Genomic DNA, 24185 nt, shown 5'->3' on the forward strand with positions numbered 1-24185 from the left:
CTTATCCAATTGAAAGAGAAAATCTAAGTCAGCACACGAGTCAAGAAATTTTAAATAAATATATGATTAAATCATATACCCGCTTTGCCTAAAGGCTCATTTTTTCCAATAATTATAACCTTAAATTAATAATTAAAAAAAAAACGGAATGACTACTGTAGTTTATAGGTGGATAGTATCAGAATAAGTTAATATTATTGACAATTAAAAAAAAAAATAAGGTGGTCTTCGACTAATCACTAGTTACAAAATTTCCTTTTTTTTTTAATGTGTAATTTTTTTAAATTTTCAGCCTGGTTGCGTCATGCCGCTTCACTGCTGCTTCTCTGGAACTGATAATGATTCGGGAGAGTTCGGGTAAACTGATATACGTATTCATCGCCGCTAACACACCATGGGGGAGTGGCATACGAAGGCCTACCCGCTTTGGTCGACCTACCCGCTTTGGGTCACCCACCCCTATACGTTGAGCTGTTATTCTAAGCATTTCATTTGTTGATCATGACACTATTTCGGAAACTGTTTAGTAAAGTTCAAAATGGCGTAACATGCGGCTGGTTGTGATAAGGTCAAGGAGGCACGTTGTGGCAGTGCCATTACTTGCATCCGTCTGTTATTCATCAGAGATGAAAGCCATGATGACCAAAATGATAGTGAAAATAATAAACATGAAGTTGTTTTTAAATCCCGCACTTCAGCAATAAATTTAGTCAATGATAGTAAGAATGAAGAGCACTCTTCAGAACAGAAATCTCATTGAATTAGATGAGTCTATGGCAGTTGACATTAGCATTGTAACAGCGGTACGTTCTATAGAAAAAAAAATGGCCGCCTAAAGCAGGAAATCGAAAGTGTAAGCACTCCGCTCATAAATGCTTAACACCAGCCATTCTCTAGCAATCGCACCTGAAGAGAAATCTCGAGTAAAACAAAAAGCAAGAGAACGCAAGAAACTAATTCAGGAAGAAAAGGCAGAATTGAAACAGCACGGCAATGCCAAAACGTGCACAAAAAATTATAAAAACGTTATTGAAAAAAATGAAGAAGCAAGATTCGGATAGCTCTGAAGCTGATAAAAAATGATTTTGTCTTGTTTGCTAGGAGAAACACAACGTTTCTAGACCTGTAGAAGACTGCGTGCAAGTCTGGTCTACATTGAAGATAGTCTTATGTCAAATGTAAAAAACCTGTATTTACAGCACATCGGATGTTAAAGGCTATGGATCTACACGTTGTATCGAAATACAGATTAATATGTCCAAAAATCAGTCTTAGTCTGCGTTTTATTTATTTCCTGATGAACACAATATTTTCATGTCTTTAAAAAAAGTTGCCAAGTGTTAATAGTTTAATTGTTTCGTTGTCATTTCGTTTACAGTGTTACTGAAAACTTGAAGGTTTTCTTTTTTGTGTTAAGAGTGTAATAAATGATTTTTGTTTTTCATTCTTAACTTAAAATATCCCATTTAATTGTGTTTCTTACGTAATTTGTACATGATACAACGTATTTTTGCGTGTATTTTATGTGTCACAATGTGCATGTCACTACTTTTCCCACTGCGGGACAAGTTGAGACAAACTTAGAGGCTACGCAAATTCCATTATATGTCATGAAAAACATTAAAAATGTTGATAGTTGATTTATAAATATAGTACAATAAATATTTTATATCAGTTCATATCTTACGGTAATATCAAAAATGAAAATAATGTCTCTACTAGCCCCGGTATCCCCTACTTCAGAAAAAAAAAATCAAACTACCTTTATATCATTGCTCTTAGATAAACGCAAAGTAAAACAGAAAATATCATAGTATTTTCAGGATTGTTTGCACATTACTCATAATATTTTTAGATTTTAATAAAACAACTCTTATGTACTACAGGTTTTATAAACATGATGTATTAGGTTTTGTTTTACCTTAGTTTCAGGGCACTTCTTGATTCTGAAGTAGCTCACAATGAACGCAAGACAAACCTTGACCTCCAGTAGAGCAAACCTCATGCCGACACAATTCCTCGGACCAGATCCGAATGGCATATACACATAAATATCTCTCTTTCCTCGTTCTTTGGGACTAAAACTGAGTGACAAAAAATTGGGTGTAAAAGTATTTTTATCTAAACCATTTGGGAAAAATCAATTTAAAAACACGACAAACTTCCTAATTTTCCGACAAGGCACTAAATTTCTTGGAACAAAATTTTTCAAACCACCCACAAAAGTTAAGGGATGACTATTGCTGAATGTTTAAACAATGCACATTTCTGAGGTCATTAGTTTATTATTCTGAATTGTTAACTCAGTTTATTATCCATAAAAAAAGTAATTTTCCTGCGCGGAAAAAATAATATAAAACAGTATGTCCTCATTCTTTTCATTTATGATTTAAAAAATACAAATAAAAAAATAAATGAATAAAATTAGGCATCTTATTTTATTTGATAGTAGTTCATTCGGGGTAAATGTAAACAAACTGTATTGCTATACTTGTTGTAAATTTTGAAACCTCTCTATTGGTAAGTGAAGACTTGGCAAATAAAAGAATTCATTCTGACAGTTCTGCGTGTATATCAAACATTTGCACATGTGATGTTATTGTTTAAAGACAGTAAAAAAAAGGTTTGTATTGAAGTTATGTATTCTTCCTTTATATTCTCTAGAAGCTCTACAAATGAAAAGTAACAGATTTCAGCTACATTTATTTATCATGTGGACATAAACTAAAACGTATTGTTATAAATTTCACGTTTTTGATGTGGCTTATTTTTGATGCTCAATCACCGTATTTCATTACCACCATTGATAGTCGGAAACAGGAATGCTTGTTATTGTTCCTAGTTTTGGAAGATTGGTTTTTGATATGAATTGCTTGCTTGTAAATATTTTACACAAACGTAACATCTAATTTAATTACTAGTACACTTTTCTTTTTAAATAGTTTCAAATGGAATTAGAAAAAATCAGCATGACGCAAGCATGATCAATAGGTGGAAGATTAAAAACGTATTGCGAATATTACAGCTATCTGCCAGGATCAATCTCGTGGGAAAGGATATTATTTTTTAAATCAATCCCCGTATCTCTGGGGTAAATGGAAACATGCTAACATAAATGCAATCTGTTTTTTTTCTACTTCAGAAAATATGCTCACTAAGCAAAAATGTGTATACCAGTTACTCAGATAATATACTTTTAGATATATTGTGCAAAAATTAATCTCCCAATTTATCCAATAACAGGTGATGGACCTAAATTTGAAACATTGAAATACTCCTTTTTTTTACCTCAAATGACCCTAATGAAATGTGGTTTTAAAACAAATCAACGCAAGCGTCTAGAACATCCATTAATGTTTCCATCGTTGCTTTTTTTAATTTACAAGCATAATTATATGATAAACTGTTTCTGTGTATTATTTTTAATGCGTAAAAAATCTCGCTTGTTTTTAAAAATAAAATTACATTAACAAGGAACATAGTTATCAGCAAAGGTATACATTGGGAACCAACTAAAACAACGCAATAATGTTTCTTTAAGTTTAAACAAGGAAATGTATCTCCATAGCGCAAAAAGAGGAAAGCATAGCCATTGAAAGGTTTTGTAAGTTTTTTGGAAAACAATCCACTTATCGCTTTCAGCGAACTTAGTTAGAAGTGCCGCTGTCACAGACACGGTAGTCGTAGACTTATTTTTATGATTTTAAGTAATTTCGATGATAAACTTTTTGATTATTCCCAGTTTGCTAATTTTTTTTTCCGGAGATTAAAGGAAAGGAGCTATCTTTTTTTCTTGGTGATAATAAAGAGAAAAATTATATCCTTTGTTCATTTTAAACAAATTTATTTCGACCAGGAAAAAAAAACATAAACTGTTGGCAATATATGAAACTGGTAATAGAAAATGTGAAAAAGAGAGGGTCCGCTCTTGCTATTCAGTGATAATACAAGTTAAAGTTTTAAAATGATAGAATTGTTGCAAATATTTATGGAGATTAAAGTAAGACATATTACTAATTATAAACATAAGAAAGAAGAAATGAGTGAAGAGCTAAGCAAATAATATTGCAGTACAAAAAAATGATTCCCTATCAATAAAATAGTTTTTAAAAAGTTTAATACACAAAAAAAATATTAATAGGTAAATAAATAAATAAAAGAAGCAGAATTTACCATACATTTTGATAGTTTTAAGTGAAAAAAAATCCATGAACACAAATCTTATTAGTAGTCAGAAAACTGATATTTTCAATTAAACAATCTAAACTAGTTTAAAATAAAAATTCATTTATTAGTTTTTAAAAATTCAGATTAATAGACACGCTTAGTTGTGACGTCAGGGGTTGCCAGAAACTCGGGGAAGTTTCCAATCATGCCGTTGCTATGCGCGTTGCTAAGGAAGAAACAACATAGGATCTTCGTACGAATAGGGTTAGAGCGATGTTTAATTGATGTTTTCTTGCCAATTAAATGCTTTAAATAATTTTTTTAGTGGTTTCAAGTCACATATAAGCCACCTGTAGACATCATTTGACGAGTATCGATAGTTTTTGCATGTGAATCGGGTTAAAATTCGACAAAACATAGACTTATGTGGAGTACAAGTGTGTTTTCTACAGTTACATTCTTCTTATTGTTATTTCTTTTTCTTTGGGTGGAGGGGAACAGCTCCGCCATTTGAGAGAGTCTAGAAAGACATTGCCCCCCTCCCCCGCTTTCGGAAAATTGCTGTATTTCTATAAATTTCGCGCAATTTTTTGTCTTTCGATGCAATATGCATTGACTGTATATGATTTAACCCCCCCCCCCTTTGCAGAAAAGTTTGAAATGACGGGACGAGGGAGATATATATTTTTTTAATCCTGTTTAAAGCTTTCTAAGAATTTGATTATAATTATTTTCTTCGGGCGAGATTTTTTTTATTTTTTTTTAAATGGTATAAGTAATTTTTTGTTTTGGGGAAGGAGAATTTTTCACTTTTCTCGATTGTGATGCTTGTTTGCATTGAAGTTATTTTTTTTTTCGAATGGGAGGGGGGATGTTAGGTTACATTGTCCTTATTCTATTGCGAGTTTGATTGGGATATTTTAGTTTAAAAGTTTTTCTTCTGCGAGAACACACACGTAATTTAAGTTAAACTCCAATTGAGCTCTATTCCGAATAGGAATAAAATCTAGCTTGAAGAAATTGATAAAATTCCCATTGAACCTAGAAAAAAAATAATATGTATATCCTTGTCCCCCCCCCCCCCAAAGAGCAATTACTTAAAACTACGGGCAGCGAGAAGAAATATCCCCTCCCCCCGAAGAAAAAAAGAATTTAATTGAACTATGCATTGCAAATAGTAGAACAAACTGAAATTTTCAATGTATATTTATGTATATTGATATAAAAAATATGTATAACAAGTACAGTAAAGTAAAAATCCCCCGCCTCAGAATACAAAAAAAAAAAAAGATTAAAATACTCGTGACAATTTGAAGAAAACACGCAATTCTCCCTTTCCCCCAAAGAGCCCGAAGGAATGGAGTTTCATTAAAATATGCATTATTACTGGAACAAATGCAGAAAAATCCTCCCCCTCCAGGTATCGCTGACTAGGCTGACATGGTCTCTCGTCTTCTAAAAAAAAGAATGCATACAATTCAATTAAAACTACTCCTCTTCCTAAAAAAATAATAATAATAATAATTAAATTTCGCTCTAAACTTTAAAAGAAAAATCTCACCCCCCCCCCCTAGTCATGATATTTCAAATTTCCTAGAGGGGTACGTGCAAAAAGGAAATAGTCAATGTACGAGTATGTTGCGTCGAAAAACAGCAAAAATTACGCCAAATTTATTGAAATACAGTTATTTTCCAAAAGGCATGAGGGGGGGCAATACCTCTCCTGACCCTCTCAAATGTCGGACCTGTCCCCCTCCCCCCCCCCCAACGAAAAAGAAATAACAATAAGAAGAGTGTATAACTCTAGAAAACACACTTGTATTCCATATAATTCTATGTTTTGCCGAATTTTAACCCGATTCACATGTAAAAACGATCGATACTCGTCAAATGATGTCTACAGGTGGCTTATATGTAACTTGAAACCACTAAAAAAATTATTTAGACCATTTAATTGCCAAAAAAAACTATCAATTAAACATCGCTCTAACCCTATTCCTACGAAGATCCTATGCTGATTCTCCCTTAGCAACGTGCATAGCAACGGCATGATTGGAAACTTCCCCGTATTTCTGGCAACCACTGACGTCACACTAAACGTGTCTATTATGCATTAAATAAGCAGTTCTGATTAAATTTATTTGAACTTCAGAAAAAATATTTATTTACCGATCAGGATTGAATTTTTCTGGATCTGGAAAATATTTCGGATCTTTATGCAAAGCAACTGATGGAATGGTTACCAGCATACCTTTCGGTATTGTTATTCCCATAGCGCCCAGCTCATAATCTTCATCTGCGGTTCTTTCCAGTCTATTTTACAGAAAACAAACCACAAAAACCTTTTAGAAACTGAAAGTTAAAAACTCTAACATTTGCAGAATGTTTGGATGAAACTTAATTTTAATTCACCACGGCCAAAAGTGCATATTTTAAAGAAAAAGTTTTTTTAACCAAGAATAAAGCACAAATATTTAAAATATTTTTCATTCTTTAGTAAGCTAAGAAAAATTGTAAAATTGAACAACTGATTTGCGAAAACAACTAAAGTAATAGAAATAGCTTTACCTAGTGGCTGGAGGATATAAACGTAGAGTTTCCGAGATGACACAATCAAGATACTTCATACTTTGCAGGGCTTCGTAATTCAATTCTCCCTGGGGAAAATATCGTGAATAAAAACCCAAAATTATAATCCTCTTTTACAATACATCACATTTGAACTATTTCACTCGCTGTTTACGATATGTATGTTTGGTATTTTTGCATATGAGAAGTAATAATACCCGATTGTATTTTATTTTAAAAAAGTTTGAATTAATGCTCTGTTTATAAATACTTATTATAATCATTAAATTATGAATTTATACAGAAGTATGATTTATTTTTTGTCTTTCTAATTGATAATTCCGCGTAAAAGTAAATCATATACAATTTCGCTGTAATTGTGACACTACTGCTGAGAATTTCGTTTCAAAAATTTTACATTGTATTAAGCTTTCTCGATTATCCCTCACAATTGCTCTCTTATATACAAGGCCCGGCTGTTCATTTCCAGGACTGAAGTTACTGCAAGAGAACGAAAAGCTTGAATCTGGCGCAAATAATTGCATGTTGAGGAGCATTTTCTTGCATTTTCTGTGCAGTGCAATCAGTGCCATTCTGAAGTAAGTGGCTCTCGTGGAAAGACGCCTTAGACATAGCTCTTCAATTCCTGTTGTCACCATAATGCGAACTTTTTCAAATGCATCCAGCGTGCTTACGGACCTTGTAGAATCTAAGCCAGCTAGCAGTTGAGCTTTAGTAGTTTCCTTTAAGTAAAAGGTTATTATGCTAAATTAGACTTCAGTGGACAGGTACGGTGGACTCAAAGAACATCTGCACTGCTTCGACACCACCCCATTGAAGCATACGCATATCATCACCTTAGAGAAAGAGTAAGATCTAATCTCAGGAATAGGAGTAAGATACCAGACTGTTTGCTTTATAATGGCTGATGAAAATTAAGTCTGTCGCAATCATAATGAGCACCGAGATGATGTTACAAATTAAAATCTCTGGGTATTCTGTATCCGGGGGTATTCGGTCCCTGGTCTGGATTTAAAAGACTGAGCTGTCTTAAGGGCCTCACCAAAGCAAGGGAGTGTAAAGAAGATACATACATTTTCCCCTACAGTTTATAACAAAGCATGTTTCTGGCTCAGAAATAAAATCGAGGAACGTTCTATATTACCAAACATTTTTTTTTTTCGTCTTATAGGGGTTGCGTTTTAGGCTTTTTATCCTTTAGCAGACCTAGTGCAATCCTCCGATATGGCATCCAGTCTTTCATGTGCCATCATTTAGGTGCAGATGTCAATGGCAGGGATAATTTGGATCCCCAGCTTACACCAGATGGAGGCCCCTAAACTCTCTTTGATGCGAAATTTGCACTAAGAATTTTAATTTTTCCGAGGGAGTTCTAAGCCAAACGAATTCCCAAGGGATATTTTACATGCCGCATAATCATACGATATGGGCGCTGATGATTTTCTGTATCTCGAAAATCCACCGACTGGCCACTGCAGGTCAGAACCTGGGTTTACGGGAGTAGAAGGCCAGCGCCTAACCATCACGTACCAGCCGGCTCCATCACCAAACATGAAAATGTTAATAATGAAAGATGGATCACTATTTATATTCTAGCAACAATGATTGGAATTTTAATATACCTAATATTCCTCTGCCATAAAAGGACATTTGGCCTATTTCACAGCCATTTCTAATGTTGGCGATTTTTGAGCTCCGAGCGTAATTCATTTAGTTTAGCTCACCTTTGAACCAAACTTACAATTACGAAGGTTAAAGTTAACCACGGTCAGTTGATCAAGAAATATAAAACGTAAGTAATAAACTAAACAGCGTTATTTTCGTTAAGGATCTCAGATATTTTATTCCTATGTATTTTAATATTTTTTTCCCGCTTAAATAAAGTAAATTTTCTTTTTATGGGGAGGAGGGGAGGGTCAACAAATGTAAGTAAGCACATGTCATATTTTCCTATAACGCTAGAAAAACCAAGAAGTCGACCCATCAGGGCAAAGCTGCTACTGTACAAACACGAGATGCGGAAATCCACTTATTACTTTGGGCGTACTGTTTCATAGTCGTAGTGAAATAAGTAGTCAATTAGACTGTCCAAAAAGGCAGTTAAGAATAATAAGAAGTATTTCTTTTGGAATAATAACAATTATAAAAAAAACTAATCATCAACCTTTCACTTCAGATTAAAATATTAAATAGTACATATTAGTACAATTAACAGCCTGAGCGAATGTTTCAACAACATGTTGACTGCTAATTTAGTTTTCTATAATTACTGAAAAGTCATCATTAATTATTTTATTGCAGAATAAAAGCTGCAATCAAGAAATCGCTTTTATTTATTTTTCTACTGCCGATATTTAAAAGTAAAAATGGAATGACTAAACTGTAAAAATTAATATGTATTGAATAGCCGTTGCATTATAATCACAGGCTCAACAACGTATTATGCAAACTTTGGTGTCAAAATAGTTTCAACTTGCTTTGCTATGTTCACCACAAGTGTTTGAATGAAGAGCAGAAATAAGTTATAACACATGCCTGAGAAGAAGTATCACATAATCAAAATATGCAACCATGGTGGAGTTTGCTCTTTTAGCTGCATTTCTATGAATGGCCAAATGTGCTCCATCGATTTAAGATCCGGTGGATTAAGTGGATAAGACATTAGTTAAAATTCTTAATTTTGCTGCTCAAGCCTCACAATATGAGTGTTAGCCAAACTTTTGAACCAAACTTGCACTTACGCCAGTTATAATTAACCACGGTCAGTTAATCAGGAAATATAAAACGTAAGTAATAAACTGAACAGCGTTATTTTCGTTAAGGATCTAAGATATTTTATTTCTTATGTGTTTCAGTTCTTTTTTCCGGCTTAAATAAAGTTAATGTTCTTTTTATGGAGAGGAGAGGAGTCAACAAGTGTAAGTAAATACATTTCATCGTTCTCAGGAAAGCAAGACCCATCAGAGCAAAGCTGCTACTGTACAAACAAGAGATGCGAAAGACCACTAATTACCTTGAGCGTACTCTTTCAAATTCGTTGTGAAATAAGCAGTCAATTAGACTATCCAAAAGGCAATTAAGAATAATGAGAAGTATTTCCTTCGGAGTAATAACAATTATATAAAAACTAATCATCAAGCTTTCACTTCATATTAAAATATAAAATAGTACATATTAGTACAATTAACAACCGTGGCGAAATTTTTAACAACGTGTTGACTGCTGATTTAGTTTTCTATTGTTACTGAAAAGTCATCACTAATATTTTAATTGCATGATAAAAACTGCAATCAGTTGCTCAGATAAACGCTATGTAATGGTGCGATTGATCCGGAACTATGTTCAGACACTCCACAGCTTTCATAACCTGCTCTTTCGCAACTAGTGATTGCAATATAGGTATACCGGTATAAAGAATAACGGTATTTCGAGCTATTTTGCAATTTTGAAATACCGGTATTTGCTGAGGTAAAACAGGGGTGCCCATCCCCCCCAAGCTCAATGGCGCAAATTCCCCCCCAAAAACATTTTCTCGCTTTCGAATTGGGTTAAACATAACAGTTTTTGGAGTGTTTAATTTCCAGTCAAATTCACGGGGGGGGGGGGGAGCGCTAACAAATACCATTTGAACTGAAATGTTGATGGATTGTTGACCCGCCTTGCCTTCCCTAATTTTGAAACGTGGACCTTGAGTAAACAAATTTTGGGTACCCATGAATTTTGCTACACCTTTTTTTTTTTCAAACGTATGAATGATTACAGGGACAACTTTCTGGCTTTTGATGAAGTCATTACTAGATGTATACAACCAGAACCGTGAAACGGAAATTTATTGTCAATTAGATAAGGGGTCCGGGGAGTTTCTCCCCCACAAAGTTTTTGAAATTGTAATTTTAAAACCAGTTTTATACGATCTCTGGTGATGTTGAGAAAATAAAAGGTTTGGTGGCCCCTACCCGGTAATTTTTCAATATTGAATCTTTAAAAGCGCAATTGTAAATAGTCTACCGTTGTGTTAAGGAGGCCTTTCCTTTGTTTTCAAAATTGTAGTTCTAAAAACGCAGTTTTAGACTATCTGTGGTAATGTTAAGGAAAGAAGAGATCCTAGGGCTCGTCCCTGAAAAATTTTCAAAATTAAAGTCTTGAAAACGCTATCTATGTTTGGGAGACAAGCAGTTTTCTGAAATTGAAGTTCTAAAATCGCAATTGTAACCACCTTTGTGACGTTAAGAAAAAGAGTTTTCGAATGCTCTCCCGGAATTTTCTCGATATTGAAGCCCTAAAAACCAAATTTTGGAAGACTATTTAATAATGTTGACGAGAGTGGGGAGGAGGGAGAGGGGCGCTCCATTTAAATTTCCGAACTTGTAGCTTTAGAAACACTTTTGATATATCTTGATAATGTTAGTGGAAGGTGGATTTCGGTGCCATTCCCCCGGCAATTTTTTGAAATTGATACTCCAAAAACGCAATTCTAGACTTGTCTTTGATCGTGTTAAGGAAAGAGGGGGGAATCGAGGGCTCTCTCCTATATAAATTTTTCAAAATTGCATGACGAGAAATGCAGTTTTAGATGACTCTTGATAATAAAGAGGATGTCATTCTGGCAAGTCGCATAGTTTGAAAAAGATGGATCACACACACCATGACAGATATTTTTCGGAAATCCTAAAAAATAGATTCAACTATTCTGCACACATCGAAAATCAGAACTCGAGAATTTTAACGAATCAAATATCCTTCTATACATATCAGATATAGATGGATATTATGTTTCGTAAATATGATTTACAAAAAATAATTTAAACAACTTAAGAACAGACTGTTCTACTTCCATCAGCGAAAACCAACATCACTGAAAGTTTTAACAAAAATCATCTAATGATAAATTGAAACCATCAATTTAAAAATGGTTGAGACGATGGGAGTAAAGTGAAATGAGAGAGAGATATATATATTCTTCATAAGCTTAAGCTAGTTAACGAAGAAAATATATTAATTGTCGATTGCAGGAACTTCAAAACTAGTTCTTTACGATTGTCAAGGTGCAAAAGGAATCAATGAAAGACTAGAGCATACTGGTCAGAATTATTACAAACAATAAAACATTTTTGACCTCCCTCCTTCTCATCACTGTCACACGTATTCATTATGCAGAATTGTGCTGCTTCCAGAAAATTTATAAAATATTCAAAAGAAATCAAATCTTTTGATCCAACTTCGAAATGGACACCAACTCCATGTCGTCTGTGATGCTCCTCTCATTGAAAAAGAGACACGGTTATTAAATTTTGGAAAGAGCACCAGGGTTGTCGCTATTTCAAAGAAACTGGGGGGGGGGGACGCTTTTTGTGGCACCTTAATTTTTTCAAACGCATGTTCGAATGTGCAGAGAGAGAGAGAAGATTTGGCTTCTGGTTTAGCAGGGATAGTCATATTACTAGACCTTAGTACTAGTAGTATAAATAATCGTTAGGATAATATTCAATCAGAATTAGAGGATGTCGGAGGGCTACCTTCTTGCATTACTTTGCAATTTGAAGACATAAAAACGCAGTTTTAAACTATATTTTAAGTTTGGGAGGAAGGGGAGAAGAGTTCCAGAGGATAGCATCTCCCGATAATTTTTCCAAATTTAAGTTCCCAACACAATCGTACGTTATATTTAATTATGTTCAGAAGAGGGGTCCAGGGGCTCTCCCTCGGGAATTTTCAAGACTGTTATTTGAAAAACAGTTTTAGACGATCTATGATGATGTTAAGGGAGGAAGAGACTCGAGGTCATCATTCTATAATTTTTCAAAATGCAAACTTGAAGCACGCATTCCCAATTGTGACATTGTGACACGTAAATGGGGGTCCGGGGGCTCTCCCCCGAGAAAAATTTGAAAATTGTAGATCGAAAAATGCAGTTTTAGACAATCTATGGTGATATTAAGGGGATGAGAGATGCCCCTCCCCCATCGAAATTTTTTGAAATTTTGAAGTCTTAAAAACGCGATTGTAGACTTTTTTGTTAAAATTTAGTGCACCGCCAGTTTCTTGAAATCAAAGCTCCGGAAACGTAATTTAAGCCAACCTTCGATGAAAGGGGGGGGGGGGGGAGTTTTGAAGGGGCTCGCGACCAGAAATGTTTCGTAATTGAAGCACTAAAAGCGAGATTTAAGACATTTTTCGATGATGTTGGCGAGAGAGAGAGAGAGGCATTCTCTCGAAAAAAATTTCGATCCGTAGAAACCGCAGTTTTAGAAGATTTTTGTTAACGTTAATGGGTGGAGAGATTCGGAGTCCTCCCCTGGCAAATTTTCAAAATTGAAATTCAATTAAAGTAATCGTAGACGATTTATTAATACTGTTAGAGGGGTAGAAGGTTTTGGAGATCTCTCCCCTGAAAATTTTTCTAAATTGAAGCCTTAACAATGATATTTTTGAGGATCTCCGGTAATATTTGGAGGACGACAGTTTCGGAACAACTCAGGGAGTTTTTTTTTAAATTAAAGTCCAAAAGACGAAATTTATTCGACCTTGAATGAGGATGAATGATTAATTGAGAGGGCATTTCTCGGAGGTTACGTTGGGAGCACTCTCATGGTTTTTCGAAATTGCAGTCCTAAATACTCAGGTGTAGGCCAGCTTTAATGACGTTAGGCTAAAGGATGGGGTTTGAGAACAATTTTTCCGGGATTTTTTCAAAACCTAAATTTTAAAAACTCACTTCCAGGCCAGCTTTGGGGACGTAAAAAGAAGGGTTTGGAGTTCCCCACTCTTCCTTTCAGTTTGGCTACGTCCCTCCTATCTTCATTGTCAATTTTAATTACTGATAAACATATTGTGGTAATATTTTCTTCCAATTTTCCTTTGCCAAACACGATTATTTGCTTGGATTTTCCATAATAAAACTTTCAATCCCCCCCCCCCTAATATTTTTTGTTTTCTTGCAATACAAGCGTTTGCGGCCTTGGAAAAAGGACTTTTAACATTTTGAACGGATGTGGTAATTTTCTGCGATACTTTAGGTCTCTATTCCACTTCATTTTATTTTAAATATGCCACCTGCATCTCTTGATTAAGCTGTGATTTAATTACGATTTTTACATTCAAAAATTTAGAACTTTTGGTGTGAGTATTCATTACAATACATTGAATCTCTCTTTGCATTTAACTGTTTTATTTTTTTTTTCCTCTCTATTTCGCATTTATTTCGGCGACCCATACATTCAGGACAATATTTTTCATTAAAAAAAAACATATAGGAATGTTTCGGCGAACCCTATCCTATGGGCTGTTCTAATGAAGCTGTCCTATTTATTTATGATTTTTTTTTTTTAACTGAAGAACCATAAAGCATAATTTTGTATAGCCAGGGCCGTCGAGAGACAAGGCGTGCACCATGTTAGTTTTGTCGCCTTTCCTCCCTCCCATTATGCTAATTTTACTCTATGCACAATACTTTAATTTGAGCCGAGCCCATAGTTTCCGACTAGGCAGACATACCCACTTTGTTGCCTAGTGAAGAGTGTACTGTACTGAATACTTTTTTTTTTTTTGGTTAATAAAAATGTTTGAAGCGTACACTTCCGCGACTCTTAATAAAGGAGAATCATGGATGTTCCCAAATTGTATTTTAAGATTACATTTTCCATTCAAATTTTACAGAAAAAAAAACTTTTTGTTACTATTATTTTAATTGTTCATTTATAATTATCATTTTAATTTTTTAAAACAGCGAAGAGTTTTCCTTTCTCTTCTTTCGTTTTCATCGCTAAAATGAAATTGGCGGCCCCACTTCTGAAAAACTGGGGTGTGTAGCACCCCCCCCCCGTTTTGGCGACGGCCCTGAAGAGAACGTGGAAAAAGTATTATTAATGCTTCTATTTCTTGTTCAGTAAGTTTAAATATTTTTTCTTTCCAAAATTCAAGAATTTCATGTTCTAAAGAAAAAAATGTTCTGGAAAAAAAAATCCCCCCCAAAAATTTTGATGGCGCAACTTGCGCCATAATCCCCCCTTGTGGGCACCCCTGAGGTAAAATGCCGGTATTCTCAGTATTAGCTGAAAATTATAAATATCTTTCAATTAAAGATGTTTCAATTTAACTTATTAGATATCTATTGTTATTTTAAAGGTACATGCCTTTTTCAATGAGACAGTACCAAAATCAATCTATTGATGTAAAAAATGTGGCTTCAAAAGCAAGAATTAATGGAATATCAGTGGGCGAAAGTTTTATTGTTGTACGTTTATGTGCACCATGTTTTTATTTTTTAAATATCCTTGATTGCTCACTTGCCCTTTTGTAAAAGCTAGTTTTAAATATGAATGTATTTGTGCTATGAATAATATATTCTAACCATTTGTTGAATAAAAAAATATTGCACACACTAGAAAAGAAACACTCGCGATATTAACAGTACCACCGGCCAGCAGGAATTCAGAAACTGTATTTTCAACTACAGAAAGTCAGTACAGTAAAACGAGTTCTAGGCTTACTGACAGTTCAATATATGTAATATGTTTCTCATTATCGCAGGTTTCTTATTATAACATTTGTTCCTTCTCATTTTATATCTGTTCAAAATAAATTTATTTAAATAATTCATTTTTTGCACAAAATTATGAAATAAGGCAAATAAACAATTTTTTTGATCATTTATTAAGATTTTCCAAATACCGGTATTCCGGCATCACGTTTTAAAAATACCGAATACCGGTATTACATATTTGGTCCGGTATTGCAATCCCTATCCGCAACTAAGGGTCCCATCCATAGACACTCATGAGGACTTTTCCCAATACATAACACTGCCAACACCAGTTTGTGCACAACCTGCCGGACATCAGGCTGTTCATGAGGCTGTTCATCAGGCTGTTCACTGCTGTTCATGAGGTGATCAACTGCTCACCAGGAAAAGGGCATACCCTGACACGACCATGGAAGTGGCGAATGAGAAATGGAACTAATTCCAAAGAAGCAAAACTCTCTTCCACATAATTCTTAGTCCAGTCTCGATGTTCCCGGGCCCACTGTGGGCTTAGTCAATAATGTCGGTCAAAATAAACATACGAGTGAATGCGTCATTCCCCCATAGCCAACAATGTCCTCTGAACTGTGTGTTCCGAAACCCCTGTACTTAATACTGCAATGTACTTGGTTATGTAACAGTACTGCAGTGTACTGTTACACAACCAAGTATATTCACTTGGTTGTGACTTGAGCCACTGTCTGGCGTCGATTTTGCTTTTTAAAGTGAGACAGTGTCCGACATTTGTTTTCTTTAGTGACACAGGAATGTCAATTACCTTAGCTCCTGTTGCAGGTTTCACTGTCATTTGTCCGCTTTTTTTAAATACTAACAACGATAGATCGTCGAAAACCTTACAAGTCGTCCAGTTTCGGAGGTACTCGTTCTGAGACATCGAGCCATTACAATCTATCCTCCAACAAATTCGCTTAAATTAGCTACTATCGTCTTTCCTTTCCCTTTAATAACATGCTCGTCTCCTCCTCCAGACGATTTCAGTAAATTGTGAGTGTAGTAATAATGTTTTGAATCTTCAGTGTAGAAATTTATTTCATGCAGTAGGTATACCTAAAACGCTCTGAAAAAAAAAACATTTTATTGCTCATTTTTTTACTAATCAGCGCTTAATTCTAAGATCTAATTTTAACTTACACTGGTAGAACTTAAGGTATCACTGATCTCAGAAAACAACTTGTCTTGGACATCTGGATTGATTGCTAATAGATAAGAAGCGAATGACAATGTAGATGCTGTGGTATCGTATCCAGCAAGGAGGAAAAGAATACTTTGCGCAACCAGCTCAACGCTGGATAATTCTAGGAGAAAGCATAAAAAGAACACAAATTTATCCGTAATTTCAGTACTTTTATAGCTAAAATAATTATTGAAAAAATGAATCAAAATGTGTATATACGTGACTACAAGTGCAAGCCTACACTACTTAACAGCAACACTACTGTGAAAAAGTATTAGCAGAATATTTTTACTTTCTTAATTCAATAGATTCCCAAGCAGTCAGTAAACCCATGTTTAGATTATTAGTCACAAGATGCCTTTATTTTAAAAATCATTTCTAACTGTTGTGTTTTTTCTGATATATACACGAAATATTTCGTTAAAATCTTTATTAATGGTTTTTTCTTCACTGCTCTTGACCATGATCTGGGTGTAATCACGAAGTACTCAACTGAAACCAGAACTCAATAGAACTCAACGTTTACAAGAAAGTTTACTATTTTTGTATTGGAATCATTCAATGTCAAGGGCTCTCGTGGTCCCAATCCGACCATCTCCTCCGAATTATATGAAAATTTACAGAAGGGCAAAGACATTAACGCGTGCAATTTTTCAGCTTTGTACATCCAAGGAGGATCTATAAAGTGCTCCAAAACGGCGGATAATCTTTCTGAAAAAATTGCCATATTAGTACTAAGATTTCAGAAAATTCTGTGACAGTGAAGGCCTGAATTATTTGAGAGCTTAAAGTATACTTTTGGCTTTTAATAAGTTCTATTAATTGTGCGTGTTTTAGAAATAATCTTTTCTCTGACTTATCCTGTTTTTCTCTTCATTTTGATAATAGGCGTAGTTTCATCTAGAGAGGAACATGGCACAAGACACAATCCGCCGTTTGAGAAAAAAAAGTGTCAAGTTTGGCTGTTGGAAACGGATGGCCTATGAATTTCCATTGATTTGCATTCTGATCTCAATATTCAAAATGGAGAAGCGAACCCAGCTACCGTTATATGGGATAAAATCCTCAGATCTATTGTAGTCCCTTACACTATAGCTATTGAATGTGACTTCATGATAATAGACAACAATTCCAAGTCACATTGTGCTAACTTCTAACTTGGTGACTGATTTCCTTTCGTAGGAAATAATGATACAAATGGAAATGCCAACTCGTTCTGCGGACAAGAACATGAACCCAATTGTATTCTTTTTTTTTAACTCTTAAAGGTATGACTTGAATGCAATAAATGGAAAAATCTTCTCCCCTATCCTCCCCTCTGTACCTGAAAGGTCCATCAACTGAATACGACATTGTTTGGAGGAAATTAAAGGGACAGCGCCACTTCTAAGGCTTTTGAAACTTTAAATTTCAACTTCGTATAACCACTTGTTAAAAACGAAAATGGTGTAAAATAACGTTTCTTTTTTTTTTTCATTTCAAAAATTGTTAGTGTTATTACCATCATTACTACCTTTATTTGTATTATTGTTTTAATGGGTCTGAAAAAGGTAAATACAACTCACTTTTGTCACCGAAGGTTTTCAATACTTGCTCATGGTCCTCTTCTTTTCCGTAGTTTTCTGTCAGATCTTCCTTTTCATGAACAGTTTGAGACTTTTCATCCCCAACATCTTTTACTGTATCCATCATTAATTGAAGAAAATCGTTTCTCACCTGTAAATGCATATATATATATATATATATATATATATATATATATATATATATATATATATATATATATATAACATATATATATAGAGAGAGAGAAAGAGAAAGAGAGTTAGCTAAAAGAAAGCACCAATGAACCGTTTGCAAGTTTTAGAAGTAAAAGAAAAAAAAAGAGGGAAATAATCAATGTCTACTGAAAGTCCTCTTTCTTTGGTATTCAGCTTAATATTTACTAATGTGAGACACAACTTCCCTAGATATCTTAGAACTGAAAATTCGGCACGATTTATTTAATTGTAAAATGTTTAAACACTAATACTAGAAATAAAAGTGAGGTTTCTCGAAAAGGCAAACATTAACCTAACACTGATGCATTGAAAGCTATACTCTCGGTTAGAATAATGTATGATGATATAAAGGTAAATGCACTTTATAATTTAAATTTTTTATTCTGCCGTGAGAAGGTAAAGCGCAGTATCTGAAAGTTCTTCGTTTTTTTTTTCTTTTGTTTTTGTTTTTTGTTTTTTTTTTTTCATTTTCGTCTTTATATTGTACTTAAGCTTTAATTGTACAAACTTGTTTGCTTGATCTCCTCTGGAAATAAAGCATGAAAAAAAGTCAAATGCCATCATTTCCCTGATTCCGCGTTTCTTCAAATATCTCAAAAACTCAATCTTACAGATACTTACCTTCCTACAGCAGTAAATTTCGTTAATACTCTATATTTTGTTTCAGTAAAACGAGACTGAGTTAAGGTAAGACTTTTCAGAACGTCACAAATACACACAAGAAAAGTGATGATTTTGGCCTTTGAAACATTACTTTGGATGGCATAAACGTGTTATGATTTACATATAATAGCAAATACAATTGATAATCTCCAAAAATAGTATTTTCCCCTCGTTATAAACATGATTAACTCAAAATGTAAAATAAACCTTATCCCTCTTTTTTTATGCTGATACATAACGATCTACGAAATCGGTAAGTAACAAATATTTTTGTAACAATATTTATGTGTATATATTTTTTTCTTTCATATACGTCGTAGCTTGATTTGAGCACTTAACGGTTGGCTAAAAACAAGCGTTTTACATGCGAGTAAACACTTGTTTTTTTAGGAAACATGCAGCTTCTACACTTCAAGCTTTTTTTTTTTTTTTTTTTGTTAACTTATATTTCTTAATATGCAACTAAGGTGTGAAACCTTCAGAGTCATTCAAAAAATAAATAAAGAAAGAAAGAAAGAAAGAAAATAAAATAAATAAATAAAAATAAATAAATAAATAAATAAAAAAATTTAAAAAAATGAGCACTAGAAGCTTCTTTTTTTTTTTTTTTTCATTTGTTGCATTTAAAATTTGTTTTAAATTTTAATCATTCTTTTAACGCATGAAAAAAAAATTTCAGACTTTTTTGATGACATATAGATAAAAATATTTTAACTTATATTTAAAATCCTAAATATAGTTAAATTTAATCATTTATGTCTGATGTAACAGTTCTAAATTTTTTTATGACTATTAAATCGCGAATAAAAGATCTGGTGTCTATAAAAATGTACATGTCCCGTCACATAATTGTTGATTATTACTCTCATGATGTTGGCAGTTAAAAATGTATCTTTAATTTAAACAAATTGATTTTGTATAATTAAAACATTGTTTTAAAATTTATTTTATTTATTTATTTATTTTTGGATACTAGGAGTTTGCTAACTATTTTGTGTTATAATAATGTTTGCAAAATGTTTTTTTTTTTTAAATAATTAAAAATCATATTTAGTAAATTGCTATGACCGTCATTAAACTCATTTTTCAAAACAAACAAATTTATATAAACACAAGCTAATTAAACTATTGTGTTTTCCAAAAATAATGATACAGAAATAGAATGCAAATATATGACATAATAAGGAAATTTTCGCTTGGTGATGCGTCACAAGCAATGTCCTCCCGTTCGGTATCTGTTAAAGATAAATATATATGTGTGCTGAACTTTCACTATAGTAAATTGCAGTTATACTGCGGGATCTGAATAGGTTACCAAAACTCTTTATTCATTACTAGCAGCGTAGGCCGGCTTTGCACGTCTACCTCGAAAATAAAAGTTTTGTCAAGTGACGCGTGTTTAAAAATCAGGCTCAAACAAAAAAATAAATGATTTTAAGATTTCCAGACAGATCGCGGAAAAAGATCAAAAAAGGAAAATTTTTAAATCCCCTGATTACAAAAAAACCCTAAAAACATAAGCAAGAATATTTTTTGTTCACAGTCGAGAAAAAAAATGGCAACAGATCTTTCTTCTCAATGAATTTATTCACGCTAATTAAAACAGCTCGAGGCGGAGGATAAATTTCTGATTTAAGTTTGATGTTCTATAGCTGAAAAATGCATATAACTTTTCTAATGGTGATTTTACAGCCTTGGTGGGTTTGAAATCCGTAAGACAAATTTTTTCTAAAGATGTATTTGTAAATGTGTAATGAGACTAAAATCAAACCGGCAGGATAAGTATTTCAGGCAGAAAGAGCCATTTAATGCTATTTTCGTGTCCTAAAATTAAATTTGAACGGTTTGGTACTTTTTTTGGCATTTGCCCCCGCCCCCCCCCCCCCCCCTCCATCCTACGTTTCTTTTCGGGTGCACAAATACGTCTCTGCCAAATTTGGTCGAGATTCGGAACTAGATTTGTATAGAGAACATACATACATAAATACTGGGGAGGATACAGACTTACATTTTAGGGAGGGGGGTCACGCTAAATAACGACACCTCCCCTCTCATCAAATGAATTAATTTACTGTTTTGAGCACGAAAAATTTATGAAACGGCTTAGGTGTTAATAAAAAGTAGGACTCGACCGATGCATCGGCCTGGCCGATGCATCGGCGCCGATGGTTCAACAATTTAGCCATCGGCATCGGCATCGGCGGCCGATGCTAACTTGCAGGAAACATCGGCCCATCGGCCTTAAAAAACACCGAAAAGCCGATGGAATTGGCCGATGTTTTTGAAAAAAAAAGGACCTTTGTTGTTTTACTTTTTAATACAAAGTAAAGGAAGTTATTGTTTTTATATAAATTGTTTACTTAAATTTCAGTATGAATTTCTATTTTAGTCACAACTGGAAGAGTTTTTAATACTGCATTCAGGTACCAAACAAGTTAATTGTTGCGTTGTTTCTTGCGGATGTACGTATGTATCTCTTATAAGTCATAACTCAAAAATGGTAAGCTGTAGAAGGCTAAATTTTCGCATGTGGGATGTGCGTACGTTCCAGTTGTGCACTTCCCTTTTTGATTTCGATCGGATGTTCTAAAAATCCTATTTACTCACTTTTTGTGGCTATTAATTACTTATTTCAATGCAAAACTCATATAGCGTCTCAGACTGACGATCATTTGGTGATATATTGCCGAATTGGAGACTATGGAAACAAATATGAGATGGCGAAACCGGTTTTGTTTCATTTTGTTAGATTCCTGTTGAACGGAAGGTAATTTTTAATTTTTCTATATGTGTATTATGAATCACAGTAATGCAGTCTTTTCTGTATCGCTTCGGCGGAGCTACAAGTTTGGGGCCCGTCGAAATACATTTTGGGGCTCTATTTCTCTATCACAGAAGTTGTAAAACATTTATCATAAGCATTGTTGTAACTCTTACGGTTCCAGTATGGTTATGGGGCCTCACGCGCAATTGCAACATTTGCTAAATTTTAAATCCGCCACTGCACGTCAAAACAAACTCGGGTGCAAGTTTTAAAAGGGTATTTCTACTCAATGTTTATGATTATTTTAAACTCTATTTTTTACGACTATTTTTTGTATTTCCGAGAAAACTTGCGAGCCCCTCCTCCAAATCCCAGTTTCTGAAATTAAACTCTAGTTGTTCTTCTGAGTTGCTTAAAACTAACACTATCCACAAAATTAGAGTTTCTTTTCAAGCTTTATCTATTGTTTAGGAAGAAGTCAAAGCATTAATGTAAGAAATTGATTAAAGACGTTTTCAATGGTAGCATAACTCGGAAATCAAAGGGACTTTTGAATTTTTTTCTTCAGAAGTGCTGGAGTAGCTTCAGAAACTCTTCTAGGCGTTGGTAGTAGCGGTTCTGTACTAAAAAAAACGAGGCCGAATTTGGGGCCGAAGTTTAATGTTGTGAGTTACTCCCAAATCAGAGGGTGGCCCCCCTAATCCACACTCGTCGTTTCAAGCATTTCTTGAATATTTAGCAATTATTTATTTTGATCAAGAAATATCATTTTGCGTATTTCTTATACTTGTTTCACCTATATTTCGTAATGCGCTATCTTTTTGGCATCATTAATAGCGATCGATTTTTTTTTCTGTTGTAAGTAACTATTTTTATGTATTTATATAAAATCAATGAATAAGTTATTTTCGTTTTCATCATATTTCTAATAATATGTTACAGAAAAGTTTGAAAGATTTTCTATTATGCAAATTTTTGAATTTCAGAAAATTATTGTTAAATTGAAAAATTTAATTTGAACTTGTTTGTAGTGCTTCATAAGAGACTAGCATTCCCGTACCCGGCATTGTTCGGGTAATGGAATTAGCAGGGGTTAACAGTGCTTGGTGCACCTAGTTTCGAAAATCCCCTATAATAATTACTTATTACCTATAACTTTTTTTAATTTGGGGAGGATCCCGGGGCCCCTGGACTCCTTACATATATGCCCTTGTCCTTAACCGATCTTTAACTGTTATTGACGATCCTTTTAAAGTATTGATTATCTTTGCAAACACAGGCCATCCACATTTTATTGATATACCTATGTTTAAGCAAGAGCTTCTTTGTATACAACATTTTTAGTTTTTTTTTTTCTGGTGCTAAAATTATTTAAGCTGCTTGATGAACAGACTTTGGAGCAAGCTACATAACATTGGCCGTGTGAAAAAAAGTCTTCTCTTAAATCGATCCCTGCTACTTTTAATGTCTGTCCTTGTGATTTATTAATGAGTTATTGCAAAGCAAACTTTAACAGGAAATTGCACTCTTCTAAATTCAAAAGGATAGTCCGCCTGTGATGATGTTCTTAAAAACTTCGTTTCTAGTTTTGAAAAAATGAAAGCAATAGACAGAAACATTATGATTTGACTTGAGAAAAGCCTCGAAGAATCACGTGAGAAAAAAAACAATATCAAATTTATAGTTCACTATCGACCAAAAGTTGAGATGAAGCACTGAATAATGATTTGAATGGAGGAAAGCCTTCGAAAATAAGGGATTTGAATTTCAATGACAGATTTTTAATTTCGCAGAAATTAAGGGGTTTCAATTAATTTCTCCCGAACTAATTGAGATTTCGAAAAATCCTTTCTTAGTGGTTACTTTCGTAATCATGCGGACGTGCCTGCCAAATTTCAAGTCTGAAGCTTCAGCGGTTTCGACTGTGCGTTGATATATATATATATATATATATATATACATATATGTTATCTCAGGACATTGATTTTTATATATTAAGATTAAACAATCAAATTGTTCAATATTACGTGTGCAAACATCAGATCGAGTAGTATATGTATTCAGTTATTAACTTGGTCTAAATATTGAGTTTGTTTATTGTGGCAGCGTTTTAAGAACCTCGCTCTTTTCATGGCTATTTCTTTTTTTCGCAAAATTTATGTCACTGGTTATAGCTTTTATGAAAAATGCAAACTTTTCAGTTCATAAATCTTACTACTATTATATATGCGAAAGTTTGTCTGTATGGATGTATAGATGTATGGATGTATGGATGTATGGATGTTTGTTACTCTTTCACGCAAAAACTACTGAATGGATTTTGATGAAACTTCACAATAATATAGCTTATGCATCAGAATAACACATAGGGTAGTTTTCGTCCCATTATGGGGGGCAAAACCCCCTTAGGGGGGCAATAAAACACAATTTTCGTATAAATTCTCTAATATGGGGATGAAAAAATACTTGCGCATATTAACATTATATGTCCATCGAAATCTCTGA

The 24185-nt window shown here is 33.8% G+C and overlaps 1 protein-coding gene across 1 annotated transcript in view; it reads right to left on the reverse strand.

Moving 5' to 3' along the window:
- Positions 1-24185, reverse strand: part of LOC129223063 (uncharacterized) — a 113116-nt gene that overhangs the window by 61458 nt on the left and 27473 nt on the right. Inside the window, exons 9-13 of the mRNA XM_054857628.1 lie at positions 18038-18188; positions 16430-16593; positions 6736-6824; positions 6337-6480; positions 1922-2084 (exon numbers count right to left, since the gene is read on the reverse strand). Coding sequence (XP_054713603.1) covers positions 1922-2084; positions 6337-6480; positions 6736-6824; positions 16430-16593; positions 18038-18188 — 711 coding nt within the window. The remainder of the gene's footprint in view (positions 1-1921; positions 2085-6336; positions 6481-6735; positions 6825-16429; positions 16594-18037; positions 18189-24185) is intronic.

Source organism: Uloborus diversus, chromosome 5, assembly GCF_026930045.1.
Source record: "Uloborus diversus isolate 005 chromosome 5, Udiv.v.3.1, whole genome shotgun sequence".
NCBI lineage: Eukaryota > Metazoa > Arthropoda > Arachnida > Araneae > Uloboridae > Uloborus > Uloborus diversus.